This window comes from Orycteropus afer, unplaced genomic scaffold, assembly GCF_000298275.1.
Source record: "Orycteropus afer afer isolate SDZICR_OR568_19922 unplaced genomic scaffold, OryAfe1.0 scaffold00093, whole genome shotgun sequence".
In the NCBI taxonomy this organism is placed as follows: Eukaryota; Metazoa; Chordata; class Mammalia; order Tubulidentata; family Orycteropodidae; genus Orycteropus; species Orycteropus afer.
In genome coordinates, this window is record NW_006921680.1 from 6,406,493 (window position 1) to 6,426,690 (window position 20,198).

The 20,198-nt window shown below is 36.6% G+C and overlaps 1 protein-coding gene across 1 annotated transcript in view; it reads left to right on the plus strand.

The window, feature by feature from the left end:
* The window catches only part of KIAA0825 (KIAA0825 ortholog), a 653,154-nt gene that overhangs the window by 292,570 nt on the left and 340,386 nt on the right, over positions 1-20,198 (plus strand). The window contains exons 17-18 of the mRNA XM_042781175.1: positions 8,807-8,965; positions 10,695-10,789. Of these exons, the coding sequence (XP_042637109.1) occupies positions 8,807-8,965; positions 10,695-10,789 (254 nt within the window). The remainder of the gene's footprint in view (positions 1-8,806; positions 8,966-10,694; positions 10,790-20,198) is intronic.

Sequence of the window (20,198 nt, forward strand, 5' to 3'; positions counted from 1 at the left end):
TTGGGCACCAGATGTAAGGTGGCGGAAAGGAGAAGAGGATGCACACAAGTGGAGTTAAAGAGAAGTTTTTATTCTGCGCTCCCGGGTGAGGTTTACAGATCCCTGAGAGGCCTGAGGGGGGCGGGGGGGGGGGCACGCTTATATAGTTGCATAGTGGACCTGAGTGGGGGCAGAGGGAAAAAGGTGGAAACCAATCAGGTGAAAGCACCTCATTAGCATACTTGTTAAGGGAGGGGGGAGGATCTGTTGTGGTTCAAAATAAGGCGGGAACCAATTAGGTGGAAGCTGCATCCGGGTTGGCCTGTTTCTAGCTTCTTCCTGTTAAATCTTTTACCCGCCTGACTGTGCAGCGTTCCGCCTGACAGATCATAACAAATTATGGATAACATTGAGAACAATGGGAATTCCAGGATGTAATTGTGTTCATGAGGAACCTATACATGGACCAGGAGGCTGTCATTCAAACAGAGAAGACAATACTGCATGGTTTGAAGTCAGGAAAGGAGTGTGTCAGGATTGTATCTTTCATCATACTTATGCAACTTGTACGCTGAGCAAATAATCTCAGAAGCTGGACTATATGAAGAAGAATGTGGCATCAGGATTGGAGGAAGATTCATTAACAACCTGCAATATGCAGATGACACAACTTTGCTTGCTGAAAGTGAAGATGGCTGAAGAATTTACTGATGAAGATTAAAGATTGCAGTCTGCAGTATGGATTAAACCTCAATGTAAAGAAAACAAAAATACTCACAACTGGGCCAATAAGCAGCATCATGATAAATGGAGAAAAGATTGAAGTTGTCAGAGATTTCATATTACTTGGTTCCACAATCAACACCAATGAAAGCAGCAGTTAAGATCAGACAAAACATTGCAATGGGCAAATCTGCTGCAAAAGACCTCTTTAAAATGCTGAAGAGCAAAGATATCTCTTTGAAGACTAAGGTGTGCCTAACCCAAGCCATTATGTTTTCAATTGTCTCATATGCATGTGAAAGCTGGACAATGAATAAGGAAGACCAAACAAGAGTTGATGCTTTTGAGTTGCAGTGTTGGCAAAGAATACTGAAAGGACCTTGGACTGCCAAAAGGACTAACAAATCTGTCCTAGAAGAAGTGCAGCTGGAATGCTCCTTGCAAGTAAGAATGGCCAGACTTCATCTCACTTACTTTAGTCATGTTGTCAGAAGGGACCATTCCCTGGAGAAGAATATCATGCTTTGTAAAGTGAAGGGTCAGAGAAAAAGGGGAAGACCCTCAACAAGATGGATTGACACAGAGGCTGCAACGACGGGCTTGAGTATATATATATAGCAAGTATTGTGGGGCTGGTGCAGGATGGGGCGATGTTTTGTTCTGTTGTACACAGAGTCACTATGAGTTGGAGCTGACTTGACAGCACCTAACAGCAACAACAACATAACACAAAAAACAATCAGAAGTCAGTAATACTGAGAAGAAAGCAAAATCAATGAAATGAAGTTGAAATGTATTGGACACAAGGCATCTGCTATGTTCCAAAGGGTGTTCTTACTGTCATAGAACTCATGTCCCTCTGAGGCAGTGGTTATGAATAGGTATGCTGTGAGATCTGATATAGGTAAGATTCTTCACTGCTGAACCACCACATTCTGAACAATTAACCTCAAAACTTTTTTAATTTTTTCTGTGATACCACTGAATATATTTACTGTTGTGGCAATATCTATTGGATGCAATGTTATGCTAAGTACTTGTTGGTTTATTGAGCTGAGTGAGACATAGTGCCAGAAAGTAGTTCTAGCCTCACCTTACAAAAATATGGAAGGTGAGGCTAGAACTAAAGAGAATAGTCAGATCTTTGTCTTGTGACTAGAAAAAAGAATATACATCCACAGGGAATAAACCTATACAACAATACAAGGATGGCTAAGTGACTAGTATAGTACTTAACCAAAAAAAAAACAAAAAAACAAACTCACTGCCTTCAAGTCAGTCCCGACTCATATGCATACTGTAAGGCATTGTTACCTTGTAGATGAAATAGCATTGTGGTTTTTGCTCATTTGATAAGTAGTGTTATGAGTCTTCAGTACCTTCAGGTATGTTGTTACATATTATTTGAAAATGTCTTTTAAATAGAGAAGCATTTATGGGTGCAGGCCTAGGTGAGAAAAAGAATTGCGTGTCATTGATAGAAACACAGAAGTTAAGGTGGGGAGGGGAAATGGTTTTAAAGATGTTGTATTTTTGAGATAAAGATAAGATGCCCATGCATTAAGAGTCCAATTTGTAGTTGAAGATCTTAGGCAAGAGTACAGGTGAGAGAGACTGAGTCTCTAGACTTCATAGTCTTCATTGCATGTGGTAGTTGAATTCATGAGGTAGGTGGAGCTCTTCAATGGAGAGAAGACAAACAAACAATAAGTAGAGATAGAAACTTTGAAGTAACTACAAAGAAGGTATTTAAGAAAGAATGGAAACCATCTCAAGGAACATATGAGATTAATAGTAAATGTAGTTAAAGTACTGTCACAGAAAATGAACCTGACGCTTTTAAGAATGGGTAGTGTCAGCAGTCCCTGAGTGGTGTAAACAATTAAGTGAAAGGTTTGAGGTCTGAGTCCACCCAAAGGCAGTTCAGAAGAAAGGCTTAGTGATATATTTCTGAAAAAACAGCCATTGAAAACTCTACAGAGTACAGTTCTACTCTGACACACGTGGAGCCACCATGAGTCAGAATTGACACCATGGCAACTGATGGGTGTCAATATAGCAGAGAGGTCAGAGAGAATAAGAAGGGAGAAAACACCATTGTGTTCATAATATATGACAGAATACTTTTCTTTTCGAACAGTGGAAACAAAGGAATTCAAAATACACCATGAAAGAGGAGATTAAGGAGCCCTGGTGGTACAACAGTGCAACACTTGGCTACTAGGCGAAATGTTGGCAGTTTGAACCCACTCAGCAGCTCCATGGGAGAAAGACCTGGTGATCTGCTCCTGTGAAGACTGTTGTTCTCATTAGGGGTTGTTGAGTCCCTTACCAATCATAGTGACCCTAGGTAGAACAGAGTGAAACACTGCCTGGTCCTATGCTGTCCTCACAATCTTTGCTATGTTAGAGCCCACTGTTTCAGTCACAGTGTCTATCTATTTCATAGAGAGTCTTCCTCTTTTTCACTAATCATCTGTTTTACCAAGCATGATATCCTCCACTAGGGCCTGGGCCCTTCTGGTAAGATGTATGAAGTATGGGAGGCTCATTCCACCTATACTTATTCCAAGACAGATTTGTTTGTTCTTCCGGCAGTCTATGTTGTTACTGTTGTTAGGTGATGTTGAGTTGGCTCTGAATCATAGCGACCCTATGTGCAACAGAAGGAAACACTGCCTGGTCATGCGCTGTCCTCACAATCCTTTCTATACTTGAGCCCGTCATTACAGCCACAGTGTCAGTTTATCTTGTTGAGGGTCTGTCCCTTTTTACTGACCCTCCACTTTACCAAGCATGATATACTTCTCTAAGGAATGATCCTTTCTGACAACATGACCAAAATAGATGAAACAAAGTCTGCCATTCTCACTTCCAAAGAGCATTCCGGCTGTACTTCTTCCAGGACAGATTTGTTTATTTCTTCTGGCAGTCCATGGAACTTTCAGTGTTCTATAGGATATTCAATATTCTTCACCAACAACATAATTCAAAGCCATCAATTCTTCTTTGATCTTCCTTATTCAGTGTGCAGCTTTCGAATGCAAATGAGGGAACTGGAAATACCATGACTTGGGTCATGCACACCTCAGTCCTTAAAGTCACCTTAAAGTGACAGCTTCACTCTTTAACACCTTAATGAGGTCTTTTGTGGCAGATATGCACAATGCGATACATTGTTTAATTTCTCGATTGCTTCTTCCATGAATGTTGATTGTGGATTCAAATAAAATGAAATCCCTGACTTCAAACGTTTCTTAGTTTATAATGATACTGTTGATTGGTCCACTTGTGAAGATTTTTCTTTTCTTTATGTTGATATGTAATCCATAGAGAAGACTGTAATCTTTGATCTTCTTCAATAAGTACTTTAAGTCTTCTTCACTTTCAGAAAGCAAGGTTGTGTTATCTGCATAACACAGGTTGTTAAGAAGTCTTTCTCCAGTCTGAATGTCTCATTCTTCCTCATATTGTCCAGCTTCTTGGTTTATTTGCTTAGCATACAAATTGAATAAATATGGTGAAAGGATATAACTGTGATGTACACCTTTCCTGATTTTTTCCATGCATTATGGCTTGTTCTGGTTGAACTACTTCTTCTTGGTCTATGTACAGGTCCTACGTGAGCACATTTAAGTGTTCTGGAATTCCCTTTCTCCACAATGTTTTCCATAATTTGTTATGATCCAAATAGTTGAATGCCTTTGCATATTCAATAAAACACGGGTAAACATCTTTCTGGTGTCCTCTGCTTTTATCCAAGAACCATTTGATGACAGCAATGATATCCCTCATTTTACATCCTCTTCTAAATACAGGTTGAATTTCTGGCAAGTCCCTCTGTGTGCTTATCTTCAGGAAAATTTTACTTGTGTGCGATATTAGTGATATTGTTCAATAATTTCTGCATTCTGTTCGATCACCTTTCTTTGGAATGGCCACAAATATGGATCTCTTTCAATCAGTTGGCCAGCTCACTGTCTTCCCTATTTCTTAGCACAGATGAGTGAGCACCTCTAGTGCTGTATCCATTTGTTGAAACTTTTCATCACTGCCTGGAGCCTTGTTTTTCACCAAGGAGTTCTGGTGTTGTAGTGGTTAAAGCAGTCTGCTACTAACCAAAAGGTTGGCAGTTTGAACCATTCCATGGGAGAAAGATGAGGGAGTCTGCTTCCCTGAAGATTTATAGTCTTGTAAATCTGTCTATGGAGCAGTTCTACTTTGTCTTATAGGGTTCCTACGAGTTGGAATAAACTTGATGGCAGTGGGTTTTTTGTTTGACAGTGCCTTCAGTGCACCTTGGACTTCTTCCTTCAGTACTATGGGTTCTTGATCATATACTACTTCCTGAAATGGTTGAACAGCTATCAATTATTTTTGATACAATGATTTTGTATATTCTTTCTACCTTCTTTTGGTGCTCCCTGTGTTGTTCACTATTTTGCCCATAGAAACCTTCAATATTGTAATTTGAGGCTTGATTGCTTTCTTTAGTTTGTTCAGCTTCAGAAATACTGAGCATTTTCTCCCATTTTGGTTTTCTAACTCCAGATCTTTGCACATTTCCTTATAATACTTTACTTTGTCTTCTCAGGCTACCCTTTGAAAACTTCTGTTCAGCTCTATTACTCTGTCATTTCTTCTGTTCAGTTTAGTTTTATGTTTTAGATCAAGTTTCAGAGTATCTTCTGACACCCACTTTGGTCTTTTCTTTCTTTCCTCTCTTTTTAATGACATTTTGCGTTCTTCGTATACAGTGTCCTTTGTATCATTCCACAACACTTCTGGTCTTTGGTCATTAGTGTTCAGTGGGTCAAATCTCCTTTCAGAGGGTCTCTAAATTCAGGTGGGTTAAACTCAAAGTTGTATTTTGGCTCTCATGGACTTGTTCTAATTTTCTTTCTCTTCAACTTGAACTTGCATATGAGCAATTGATGGTCGGTTCCACAGTCAGCCACTGGTCTTGTTCTGACTAATGAAATTGAGCTTCTCCGTCATCTCTTTGCACAGATGTCATCAATTTGATTCCTGTGTATTCCATCTGATAAGGTCCACCTATAGAGTCACCATTTATGTTGTTTTAAAAAAGTATTTGCAATGAATAGTTCATTTGTCTTATAAAATTATTTCTCCAACATCATTTCTATCACTAAGGCCATATTTTCTAACTGTTGATCCTTCTTAATTTCCATTTTTGACATTCCAATCATCAGTAATTATCAATGCATCTTGATTGCATGTTTGATAAATTTCAGACTGCAGATGTTGGTGGAAATCTTCAATTTCTTCATCTTTGGCTTTAGTGTTTGATGTGTAAATTTGAATAATAATGGTATTAACTGGTCTTCCTTGTATACGTATGGATATCCAATCACTGACAGCATTGTACTTCAGGATGGATCTTGAAATGTTCTTTTTGATGATGAATGCAGTACCATTCCTCTTCAATTTGCCATTCCCAGCATAATAGACAATATGATTTTCTGATTCAAAATAGCCAATACCAGGCCATTTCAGTTCAGTAATGCCTGGGATATCGATCTTTATGCATTCCATTTCATTTTTGACAACATCCAATTTTCCTAGATTCGTAATTCATACATTCCACATTCCATTTATTAATGGGTACTTGCAGCTGTTTTTTCTTATTTTCAGTCTTCCCACATCAGCAAATCATGATGGTAAAAAAAAATTCTTATTATTCAATATGTAATTCTAGGCACAAAATACTTTTCTGATGGCTTTATCACTATCTAATAATATTTAATAACAGTTCTTGTATATGTGTGAACATTACAACCAAGAAAACCCTGTGGGGAAGTTCTACTCTGTTACGTGGATTCACTGTGAGCTGTATTGAGTCAATGGCACACACCAACAAGAGGGGAAAGTTATATTAGCCGAGACAATGTATTTTGCCAATGCATGTCGAGTAGTTTACTTCTTTTTGAAATTTTACTCGGATTAGTCATGATGGTGAAAAATTTAGTTCTTGTTCAATATCTAATTCTAAGTATAACATTATTTTCTAATTGCTTCCTCATTTCTAATAATATTTAGTAAGCGGTCCTGTATGTGTTTAGTAGCATACTATAGGCACAACGGAATTAATCTTTCTAAAGAGATATGGTTGGCAATCAGCAAATTTAAGAAATTACTATCATCATTGTTAAGTAATGATTTCTTCAGATTTGGTGGGCTTCAGGACTTGAAATGTGCCTTCCACAATGAGTGTGGTGTACATTCTCTACTCATAAAGTTAGAGACATAGGGAAAAGTGCAGTGAACCATACCAGTCAGTGGCTTCTCACTCTGACTCTCCCACTCCCCCTTGGATAACCACAGACCTTTCAGAGCCAACCATTGAGTGTGGTTTTGGATTTGTTAGCTGCCATTGAGTTGGTCCTGATTTATGACAGTCCCATGCACAATGGGATCAGACTATTATGATCCATAGGTTTTCCATTGGTTGAGTTTTGGAAGTAGATTGCCAGGCTTTTCTTCCTGGTGTTGGGCTAGAGGTACTCAAATTTAATGTGCCTACTAATCTCCTAGGAAACCTTGCTGAAAGGCAAATTCTGATTCACTAGAGCTTGAGATACTGCTTTTCTACCAAGCTCCCATGTGATGCTGATTTTGCTATTCTATGGACCATATTTGAGTAGCAAGGGTTTTCTAGGTGACCCTGAAGTTCTATTCAGCTCTAACATTCTGACTTTAACCTTAACCCCAACTTTGCTTTAAAAAATATACTGTGACTTACCAACAATCAGGAAAAAAAATTATTTTTTAAGTGACTGACTTATGAATAATAAGCATTTGATAACTATGGGTGATTTTTTTGTAATCTTAATTTGTTATCTTCCAGAAAGAGTCCCAAGAAATAGATTTTGATTGTTCATCCAATTTACTTGGAAAATGAGGTATATTTTGCCCAGGCTATCACTGGCAGTTAGGGAATTAAACAAACAAAAGACCCAAACTCACTGCTATTGAGTCAATTCCAACTCATAGTGACCCCCATTAGGTTTCTGAGACAGTAAATCTTTACAGAAGTCGATTGCCCCATCTTCCTTCCATGGAGCAGATGGGGGTATGAACTACCAACATTCTGATTAGCAGTCAGATGCCTTAGGTACTTTGCTACCAGAGCTCCATAGTTAAGGGATTACAAATACATATTCTGAGCTTCTATTGAACTTGATATTTTTCAGTGCACAGCATGGAAATAGGGTTAAAGAACTTCCATTATAACTGATCCTTCAGAGAATGAGACTGCTTAGTAAAATTGTAATGGTGCAATGGTTAAAAACTCAGCTGCTAATCAAAAGATTGTTGGTTCAAAACCACCCTGTAGCTCTGCGGGACAAAGACCAGATGATATGGTTCCATAAAGACTGCAACCAAGAAAACCCTATGGAGCAGTTCTAATCTGTCACAGGGGGTCATTATGAGTCCAAATTGACTTGACAGCACCCAATAGTGCTCTGCTACCTACTGGTAGAGCTCTGGTGGCATAGTGCCTAAGGCACTTGACTGCTAACCAGGAGACTGGTGGTTCAAATCCACCAGCCACTCCTCGGAAGGAAGGTTGGGCAATCTACTTCCGTAGTGACACTGCCTCAGAAACCCAAGTAGGGGTCGCTATGAGTCAGGTCCGATTCGACGGCATATAACAACACCACCACCACCTACTGGTGGCGACTACACCAAATGAATGGATGAGCAATCTTGTGTTGTGAGTAAACAGGCACCTGAGTTAAAAAACATTTTGGTAACCAGGCATGTTAACATATGAACCAATGAAAAGACAATGCCTGTTGAAAAGATTCTGATATATCGAGCATACATCCATTCCATAAGAGTTTGTTAAATGGTCTTCTAATATATTAGTTGAACCTATTTTTGATGGGTTTATTGCAACGCTAATTGGTACTCTGCTATGTATCTTCTGAAAACATATTCTGTCCTGAGGCAACTAATACACTGGAACCTAGGAAATGTGTTGAAAGGGTATATTTGGATATTAATCAGTTTATTTTTAAAGAGATATGTGCTCATCACCATCACTATGTGTAATTTTTTTTTTCTTTTTCCCTTGAAGGAATATTTAAAAGAACAACTGTTTTCAATGAATGGTTCAGAGGAGAAGCTATTACCCATCCAGCCTTTAAAGACAACCTTGGAGAGTGTGAGAGATCAGCCTTCTGCCTTTAACCCTTTCCATGTGTATAAGGTGTTTAGTGAAAACATGCTAGATCAGGTATGTGGACATAAAATGGTAAATTTAATTTACACATCCTTTACACAAGGAAGAAAAAAAATGCCTTGCCTTTGAATATTTACCCATAAACTTTTTGCTGAGAAGCAAAACACCTTATTTGATTTACATGTTCTGCACAAATTCACTTTGAAAAGTTATTTTGCCTTCTTTTTATTTGTCAAACTGATTCATTGGTTTGGTGTGTGAAACTTAACCTTTAACCGGGTTAGTTTTCCTTGGGCAGAGGAAACATCTGTCAGGATACGCCTATAGAAGTTCCAAGGATCCAAGCATTTTGTAACATTCTTCTCCTCTCCTGATTCGCTGTCCTCCCACCCCCAATACACACACTCACAAAATACCTTGCAATCTTTATAATATATCAGGTAAATTAGCAAATAGTGTGCTTTAAAATCGTTTATAAACAGAGCACTGAGTTTCTACTTTAACTGGCATGAGGTAAATTTGCTTTATATCACCCTGAACACACTCCTAAATTTATAATGGATTTGCTAATGATCTCAAAGTCAGATTATTTGGAATAAAATCATTGTGATAAACACCACATACTTTTTCAATGTAGATTATGGCATTGTTTAAGCTGCATGTTTCAATAGTTATATTTAAAAAGACCATCTTTATGCCATAGTACTTGAAATGTAAAGTTGCTTTTGCTTTGTTCATTCTTTTGGTGGCTTTTTCCAGAAGGCTCTTGACAGAAAATTTGAACTAACAGGGCAGAAGAGAAGGATTGCTTGACCTAGAGTTTTGATGAAAATAAGAATTAAAACAATGGCCTAATTTGGGATGCAGATAATATTTTTCCCATGCCTGTTACAGCTCTAGTCTACATTCATCAATACTGTAGTAGAATAAGACCTTCAAATGCTGACAACCCAGGGCAGAATTCTCTTGCTGTATGACAGGATTGTAGTGCTCGATTAATCAGTAGGTGACAGGGGATAGTTCTTAGATTTTAAACATCTGTCTATACTCTTATTATCAAAACTATTTAATTTTAAGGAGCATAAGCATCTACAATACTTTAAAACCAAATAGATTGTATAAGTTTGAGTGTATTGGCTGCTTTCCTGTGTTGCACATTAGAATGCTCCAAACCATAAATAATCATTGTAGCTGTTAAATTATCCTTACTTCATTTAAATAAATGGCATGTTTTATTGAGTTCTGAATTATGGGATTATTTTTCACAATAATTTTTCTCCTTGCTTGTGAAATTATCTATTAAATGAGAATAGAGGATCATTTATGTTATTTATATTTACAGGTCCTTATAATCGCCCCTTAATGCATTTGTTAACCAAAATAGATAACATTAATATAACTCAATGCTTCTAAGTTTTTTGTTTTAAAATCAAACTTCCAGGTGATAAAGAAATTGTTGTATGAAAATCTTAGCAATTATTTTATTTTGTTTTTCAGAGAAACTTTTTTAGGCAAATGCCATTAACATTTGGAAGAATAACGACTCAAGAAATTGATTTATATTTTTATAAATAATGACTACATCCCCAAATGGATTTATAAATTAATTGTTGTCTTATTGGGATAAAATCTTCTTCTGTGGACATGATTGATGTTATCTGTCTAAGTCCTTGTTCTGGACCCCCCTCCTTCTTAGTTAGTCTATCACAGCTGGAGCTTTAATTTACTGATCATATTAACTCTGATTAATAACTAACAATAGTGTCTTCTCATTTATCAACAGTCAGCTATCACAAAATGGAACTGGAATTGGTCAAACTTGCTGCCAAATTATCTGAGACTGGGTAAAATGACCTTCAGTGCACTGCTCAAAAACAGGTAATAAGATTGTGGATCTTGGGAATCTGGTTGGGAAAAAGGTTGTATGTATATATTATCAGCATATTTTGGGGAAAAGTGAAAACATTACACTAGCAGAGGGTCTCTTTTATTTTCTCCCTCTCTGGTCTCCCTTCTAAAAATAACAGCTGTAGGTGTATGAAATATACTTCCTAAATGTTGTTTTTCCATGGTAAGTGTTTACAAATGACAGTTAAATTCTTTTCTGAAATGAATTCAATTGATTTTAGTCTGAATTTCAAATATATTTGACTTTGCATATATAGTATTTCAATGTAGTAAACACCAAAAGTTATGGACTTGAATGTCATTACAATATTATACCTTTGTTTACAAACAATTTAATGAATGCATACAAAATGCCAAGCCAAATCAACTAGTCTAGTCAGGGGAAACATATAAGTAAAACTGTCATGATTGAATTTTTCACTTTTCAGCCAGTTATTTTGGCACAACAGGGCAACCCAATAAAATTATAATCTAATTTCAGCCTACAAACCCACACAAGTAATTTGTTTTACACAAAAGTATAAACATTTTTTTTTATATATTGGATCAATTAACATTTTAAAAATATCTTTTAAAGTTTTCAGTGGAAAAACTGTAAGGTTTACATTTTAAAAATTGGATTTTCCATATCAAATATATACATATGTGGCTTTTTTTTTTATTGTTCCAGTATCATGTGTTTGCTTATAGTCGAATATGAGAACAATCTTCTATACCATCTTTGTGATGTAGAATGTTGTTTTATATCTTTTTGCAAAAATATTGGGCATCATTTCTCTGGAAAGACAATAATAACAGTGACATAGTAGAATTGTCAAACCATCTTTGAGAAATCAGGGTGCATATAAGAAAATATAAGAAAGAGAGAGATTGTAGTATTTCCTCAATGGATGTTGGGAAAAAAAAAAAAAAAGGAGCGCAGCTTATTGCCAATAAAAGCTGTGGCTTAGATGAATCATCATAATGGGCTTCTTAATATTTCACCCCTGAATTAAGCTCAGGCACTCATTATAGGCAGAATTGAACAAATCTAGAAGTTTCCACACCAAGGGCAAAGCCTTCCCCCGGCAAGCTTACCATTTGGCAGGCAGATGTCTACAAGGTACTGTGTTCACGAGCAAGCCCCCCAGAGATGCTCCTATCCTCTCCCAAGTTGCTTGGAGAAGTGGGAGGTGGGTGTGGTGGAGGAGAAGCCAGGCCCACTGTTGAACCTACAGTTACAGGGTTTTATATAATGTTGAGTATCTGTCTGGAAATAAACTAACAAAGATAAGTTATTTTTCTGCTATTTGGAAAGTTTTGAGTTTATGTAGATTAACTGTATTGTGATATTTTGTAGTATTTTTTCAATTATGATTGTTTCTTCCAAGCCACTAAATGGTACTCTAGGGCAAGAAAGAAAAATGTTGGGTCATCCTTCAAAACTTACTGAATTTGCTCTGTGTAATATTTACTCTTAATGGAATTTTTGTTTTAAGCAAAAATGCATATTGTTATTTTTGTTTAACAACTTTAGATAAACTTCACTGGATCACTAGCTATTAAAGTCTCTTTCCCTGAGAGGCTGTGTGTAATAATTAGTGGGAAGAAAGAACTCCCACAAATTTAGCCAGAAATAACAGGTTAAAACAGTTCTCTTGGAAAAGGGTCATGAATTTTTAATAGAAACAGCTAGAATCTCATCTTAATAAGAACCTTAGATTTTTAAAATAGTATGAAAAGCATTCTACTCTAAACTACCACACACCACAAACTACAATGAACATAATTGATCTACCTCAGAAGGATGAAAGACACCTGAGAGTTTTTAATCTCTTCTAGCACTTTCCCTTTTATTTTAAGAATGTTGTTTACGAGATGTGATTAATATTGAACTGGTAAGGAAATTGTTTCCATTATTTACTCTAAGAGACTTTTGTTTGGACTTATCTGAGAATGCTGATTTTATTTTAGTTCACTGAATTTTTGACAACATGGTTATGTGAAAGATACATATTTGAAAGTGAGACCGCAGAACATCAAGCTTCTAGATTGAGAGTTATATATGCCAATTCTATACCTGCAAAGTGATTTCTTTTACATAACTATATTCTTTAGGGGTAGGCAGACCCTTAACCACAGGAGAGAACCCAGAGCAGCTCGATGAAACATGTCAGGAAAACTCACTAATTAAACAAACCACTTGTCTCTTTTTGCTCCTTTCATTGGTAACTGTGCTAATCTTTCTCTACACTGTGGTCTAAAGTGTGTATGGGGCTGAGAATGTTGTCAAAGACATACTCTCAGAAAGAAAGTGAACTTAAATACACAGGTATGGAAAAAGTTCAAGAGAAGGAAATTCATTCTATTCATGTCCTAAATTCCCTTGTGCCTGGTCTTAAGCTTCAATATAATAAGCAGACTATCTGTGGACTTATTCCTCCAAGACAGCAAATGCCCGGAGTGTACCAGATCTGCGTCACTCCTGAAAAAGGATGGAGACAGGCAACCAAGATTCCTGGGCTCTCAGGGAAGTCCTGTTGTGTGCTTATCTTACAAAAGTTACTGAAATTTTTTTGACTTTGGATTTCTTTGTCTTTAAAATGAAATAATGATAAATACATATCTACTTGATGGGATTGTTGGGACAATCAAGAAGGTTAAAGGGCATGGAAGTATTTTTGAACATTGAAAACCCAGTACGTATTTAGAAAAGTAGTAACACTAGCACATAGCAGCAGTGTTAGTGTCTGCCAGGTAAGGCAACAGAAAAGGCCATTAAGAACTAGCAGAGAACTGGAGGTAACTGTGCAGTCAGACCACCAAAGTTATATGGATTCTAGGCCTATATCAATACTGAGGGTAGAACAAATATCAGTTCAGAAACCAGTCAGCTGAGGGGGCTGCAAGACACAAACTGTGGGAAATTGAACAAGGAGGAAAGTCAAAAGGCCAGATGAGCATTTGGGAGTTGAAGATTTAAGAGATTAAGAGTTGAGAGACAATTCAGACACATGAAAGAGGAGATATATGGTACCAAGGATATCTGTATCTGAGACATTACTACCACTTGTCCTTTGAGTTGGTTCTATGATGACTCCAAAGGCAAAACAAAAAATTGATTGGCAGCCAAAGCCCTTGGCAGGAATGTGTCCTCTGCCCACTATCTGGCCTCATCTCAAAATACCTCCCTCCCATTCATAATGATCCAAGTTCATTATCTTCTTCCTGTTCTTTGGGTTTTCCAAGCTCTTTTCCACTTTAGGTCTTTGCACTTACAGTACCCTCAGCTAAGTCACATAGTCAGTGGCATTTTTCTGTTTGAGCCAGATTTTACCTCCTCAGAGAGGCCTTTCCTTAATGTAAAAGGACCTTCCAAGCCATCATAGCATTCCATTCTGCTAGGTTTTCTGAATTATCACTAACTGAAATATTAGTTTCTGTTTGTTTATTATCCTTTTCTCCTGTCCTTCCTAGTACAAAATAAACTCCATGAGAGCAAGACCTTTCCTATCTTATTTCAACTGTGTCTTTAGTACCTAGACTTGTTCTTGGTCTCATACTGGGTTCAGAGTAATATCTACTGAATGAACAAATGAGGAATCAGAATGCAAAGAAAAAGTTATCTGTGACAGATAAGCACAGAACTGTTGTTGTAAGATGTCCTCGAGTTGTTTTCAACTCACAGCTACTCTGTAAACAAAGAATGCAAATGCCAGTCCTATGCCGTGCTCACAATCCTTGCTGTGCTTTAGCTCATCATTGCAGCTGCTGTGTCAATCCATTAATTGTCATGTAGGTATAAGAAGCATACTTTGGGAAATCTCAAGTAAAAATTATCTTCATGCGTATTTTCATCATTTTTTCCAAATTTTTGTGAAGATAAGGTTAATGAAGTACTGTATGTTTAAAGTGCCTGTTATTATTATTACTATTTTTATTAGAAGTTTGACTTAGATTAAAAACACAAAAAGCTGATGTTTATGTTTAATCAGTTGATCCAATTCATTAATAGCATCTTCAGCAAAAAAGTCTATTCTTTTAATGGAGTGGTGGTGTGGCATGCTGTCAAATTGATTCCAACTAATGGCAACCCCATGTGACAGAATAGAACTGCCCCATAGGATTTTCTTGGAGTAATCTTTGAGGAAGCAGATCACCAGATTTTTCTCCCATGGTGCCACAGGGAGAGTTTGGACCTCAAGCCTTTCAATTAGCAGCTGAAGAAATGTTTAACTGTTGTACCATCAGGGCATTTTATTTGAGTGATAGTATTCATATTTATTAAATGATAGCAAAAATGCAAGTTGAAAAGCTTAAGATGGTATCAGTAGGCATAAGTACCCTACCAAGCCTTTGTAAATTAGTTAGAAGTGATTTTCAAGGTATTTGAAGAAATATGTAACAGCTGGGACCTCAGAAAGGAGATCTTGAATATATATAAAATAATATATGCCTTTTAACTTAGAGAGTTGCCATTGTGAAAAATAAAGACTCCTTAGAGGTTCAGAAAATCAACCTATATATCAGTTCTACACCTTTACCTTTAATGCTATATAAGAGTAAGTACAGTGATTGTACATTGATCTTTTAAAATAATAATGGTACTTTTCACGGTTTCTTACTATTCGTTTCTTTCTTTCTTTCTCACCCACATTAAAATAAATCCAGAATACCAAACAAGGCAGTGATTGCATTTGCAGGCGAGTTCACCAAAAGGAACACTCTATTCCTTCATTCATGGCGGATCTCCAGATTGCCATTTTGATATTGTTTTCTTTGTCACTGGAACAAATTTATGTTGCTTCTTTTCTCTTTACCTTATTTATTCCAGAATAATTCCCAAGAATTGTGGTGCTGAGAATAACCTGTGAATATAGTACCATGCTATGCTATTTTAACCATCTAAATATACTGCATATGAGTTTGGCTTCGAGTTGAGCAAACACAATTAAATATGATGGCAGGAACAGCAGAAGGGGTGGTGGTGGCAGATTTCTGGCTATCACTTTGGGACTTTTCCAGGTGCATGATAACCATACATCAGAGAGGAAACAGAGATGAGAAAACATGTTTAAAAGAGCCATTGATCTTTGGAGTTGATTGTTTGCTTTTAATAATAATAATAATTAAAGTATCTTTACCCTATATCAGATTATAGTGTGTGCCCTGTGGAGTGTGGAGAGTAGAAAATATTGCCTTTGGCCTCAAACTGCACATACTGCACTCTCAAATGACCGTTCTCAGGCAGTGCTACCATTAGCACAATGTTTATAGTTGTGCATGGCAGTAAATTCCTGATACAGCAGCAGGCTGCCTGCTTATGGAGAGGTAGGTTTAAGAAAAGGGGAAGCTGATTTTATGAGTGCACACCTCTGAGCCATTACATTCATTACATATGCCATGGCATTCAAATTTGTTTTTTTTTCATGCTCTTGCACCATAGTATAAACTTTTCTTTTTACCTCCACCACAAGACCTCATGCTCAGTAGCACCACCCACCATCATTTTATTGTCTCAAGCAGGAGCAGGCTTCTTCCCATCAGAAGTCCTAAAGTAGCATGCTTTGTGCATGTATATTTGATATCATGTATTTTGGGTATGTAAATTAACAATTGACCTTCAGGATTTCTAGAAGTTAGGGTTTTGGTTCAGTGATTGAGTGGTACAATGGTTAAGCACTTGGCTACTAACCAAAAGGTTGGCAGTTTACCAGCCCAGCATTTCTGCAAGAGAAAGATCTGGTGATCTGCTCCTGCAAAGATTACAGCCTAAAAATGCTATGGAGCAGTTCTACTCTGTCATATGAGGTCACTAAGGGCCAAAATTGACTCAATGGCACTTATAAGAACAATAAAAACAGCAACAGGGATTTGGTACATGAACCCAACAAACTGATAAATGTCAATTGTTTCCTGATAGGTAACTTGTGTGTGTTGATGTCCTTTATGGTACATAAAGCACATTTACATAAATCTTCTCATTGGAACTTCAATACAATCATGTAATGGGAGACAGGTACTAGTGAGGTTGCAAAATGTTAAATGACATAAAGGTCACAGCAATTACTGACAATAGCAACTGGAACTCAAAATAGGGTTTCTAATTTTGTATATGGTGTTTTATCTAGTATACCATTCTCCTAGTATACCGTTTAAAAAAAATTCTTAGCTTTAATTATTTAATTATTAAATGTACAATTTACTGTAATAATTCTGAAGATAGCTAACACAGCATTTGCCACATGGCTGCAACAATTTAAGTGCCTTATAGACATATATGTAACTCATATTCCTTATGACAACCTGATAAAGTAGGTACCATATCACCATAATTTTCCTGATAAGGAAACTGAGGCACAGAGAGACCTAGATAAAAGCGATGGTGCTGGAATTCTGTCTCCAGAGTCCATGTTCTGAACCACTTCTCTCTGCTGCATCTGTAGAGCTTTGCTTATTTTACTCATTCAACAAACATTTCTAAGCATCTACTTCATCAAAAGTATTTATTTTCAATATACCAACAATCTGCTATGGGGGTATTATATAATTCAAAGGGACGTTTAGTGTTATTCCACAAAATTCTTAATCCATTTTGAATTTTAACTTTGATTGTTCCAAGACTCTTTTCAAACCTCTTTTCTCTCCCACTGACCTGCAGCCCATCTACTTTATCAGGATATTTAGGTCATCCAAGGTGAATTTCTCAACTTTCTAAACTTCAATTTTGTTTCTATTATTACTAATTCTTTGCTTCTTATTTCTTGTCTTGAAGGAACAGAGCACAATAATGCTCTTACATATGGAGAGCTTATACGTGTATGTGTTATATAAGTTAACAGGAATGCAATTTAAATAAAGGTCTCCATTACTTTAGTGAGGTAAGAAACAGACAACCTAAATAAATATGTTAAATGTTCTTGACAGAAGTGCAGAATTGGCAAAATTTTGATGAAAGGAAGGTATAATAATTTTCTCAGAAGCAGCCATGGGAGAATTTTTTGCTTGTCAAAACAGAACCAAAATTTACTTTGTAATGAATTTTTCCCCACCTAATTATACATTCACATACTGGTTCTTTTGGGTACTAGCAATGGGTCAAAGCTAAAATTATATGTATGGAGTGCATTATTTCTGCAATGACTGTTTTTTAAGTCTTTCCCCAAAAGTTTCTGTGAAGTTTTTCAACAAATTTTTTTTAGCAGAGGTCTACCTGGAGTAGCTGTCATAGACCTATTGATTCCCTTGGCTGAAGATTAAAAGAGCATTGACTGCATTCAGGCTCATTGATCACTATTGAAGATCTCAGCTTTTTGGTATTGCTATATCAACATAAAATAAGGAGATTGTTTCTTTGAAGATGTTTTTACTAAGACATAATGAGGAGAGAAATTTAAATATTTATTAAATACTCTTAAATCCTATAATTAACAAATCTAAGCAACAACTAATATTGCTCACTTTATTTATTTAATTATTAACATTTATGATATTTATTATTGTACTTCTGTGGCTTCTACATGAAAATAGTTAAACTGCCTAAAGAACTTTCTTCTACTGTAAATGAAATTCTTGCCTTCATGAACTTCTAAATCTTATTCCTTTTTTCTATAACATGAGATCTGGCTAATATTTTTTTATAAAATCAAAAATTGGCCTTGCTCACCAATGGCTGTGTGGATAACTGCACTGGTGGCTGATGACTAAAATGGGAAATAGCAAAGAAAGAGAGAAACTGAGCTGTGGACTTGCAGCTGTCCGGAGGGTGCAACTATTTCAAATGTTTACAAGTGGTAGCCAGGTACAGTCATTCTGAATGTTTACAAGTGGCAGCCATTTTAGATATTTAAAGTGACAACATTCTCATTCAGATTCCAGGGACCTAAGAATAGGCTTCACTTGCCAAAGACAGCACAGACATACAGAAGGCTGACGAATGGAAAGGAGACAGGTGGTGAGTGCATAAATGCTGCCAACTAGTGAACAGAGGATCACAATACCCTGCTTACTCAGAAACATCCAAAAAAAACTAAAATCTTGGGCAAATCACTCCATACAATCACCAATTAAATATAAACACAAAAATGTTGCAATATCTCAGAGACAACAGCTCAGTCTACACAAAGAAGCAAGATAAAGCCTCAGAAATAAGAGAGCCAGATACAGACCAGAACACATCCCTGAGCAAGCAGCAGCATTGGAACTCCCTAATAAGGAATTCAAAAGAATGATATTTAGGTCCCTTCAAAGGATTGAGAAACAGATTAAGGAAAACACTGATAAACTTAAGGAAAACACAGAGAAAACCCTAGAACAATTCCAGGAGACAATACAAGAACAAAATGACAAAATAAATGAAAAATTAGAAATAATACAGACTTTACAGATAGAAATCCAGAAGACTAATACTAAATATTCAGAAATAGATAACACACTGAATGAGCAAAACAGTAGAATGGAATCAATGGAAGAAGAATCAGTGAGATTGAAGACAAATACTTCAGTATTTCTTTGGAAAGGAATGAATCTGAAAAAAGATCAAAACAAAATGAAGAAAGCCTAAGGTTCATGTGGGATACCATCAAAAGGCATAACTTATGTATAATCAGATTTCCAGAAAAGGAAAAGACAAAACCACAGAGAAATTTTTCAAAGATTTCTTGGAGGAGAATTTCCACGGTATGATAAAAGATGAGAACATAGCCATTCAGGAAGTCCAATGAACCCCAAACAGGATAGACCCCAAAAGAAAATCACCACGACATATCCTCCTCAAACTCACCAAAACCAAAGACAAAGAAAGCAGCATGGGAAAAAGGAACGGTTGCCTACAAAGCAACCAATAAGACTGATTTCTCAACAGAAACCATGCAGGTGAGATGGCAATGGAATGGTATATATAAAATCCTTAAAGAAAATAATTTCCAACCAAGAATTACATACCAGACAAAATTGTCCCTCATATATGATGGTGAAATTAGGACATTTCCATATAAACAGAAATTAGAAGAATTTGTTAAGACCAGACCAACCTTACAAGAGATGCTAGAGGGAGTCCTTTGGACAGAGAACCAAAAACAGCAAACAACAACTGACCATTAATACACATGATGACATAATCCAGAAATCAACCCAGTTATGGAAGTATCGAAAGTAAATAAGCTTACAAGTTGCAAACACGGAACCAGAAACATCAATTGACAAATGAGGAAAACTACAAACCAAAAAGAGGGGAAAAAATGTGTAGTTATACAACTTCTGAATGGTGAGGAAGTCAAGACATCTGCAAGGTAGAACAGACTGTTCCATACTTGGAAGAAAATGATAAATCACAGGGTAACCTCGAGGAAAAATGATAAACCTTCGCATCAAAATAAAAAAGAGGAAAAGCACAAATAAT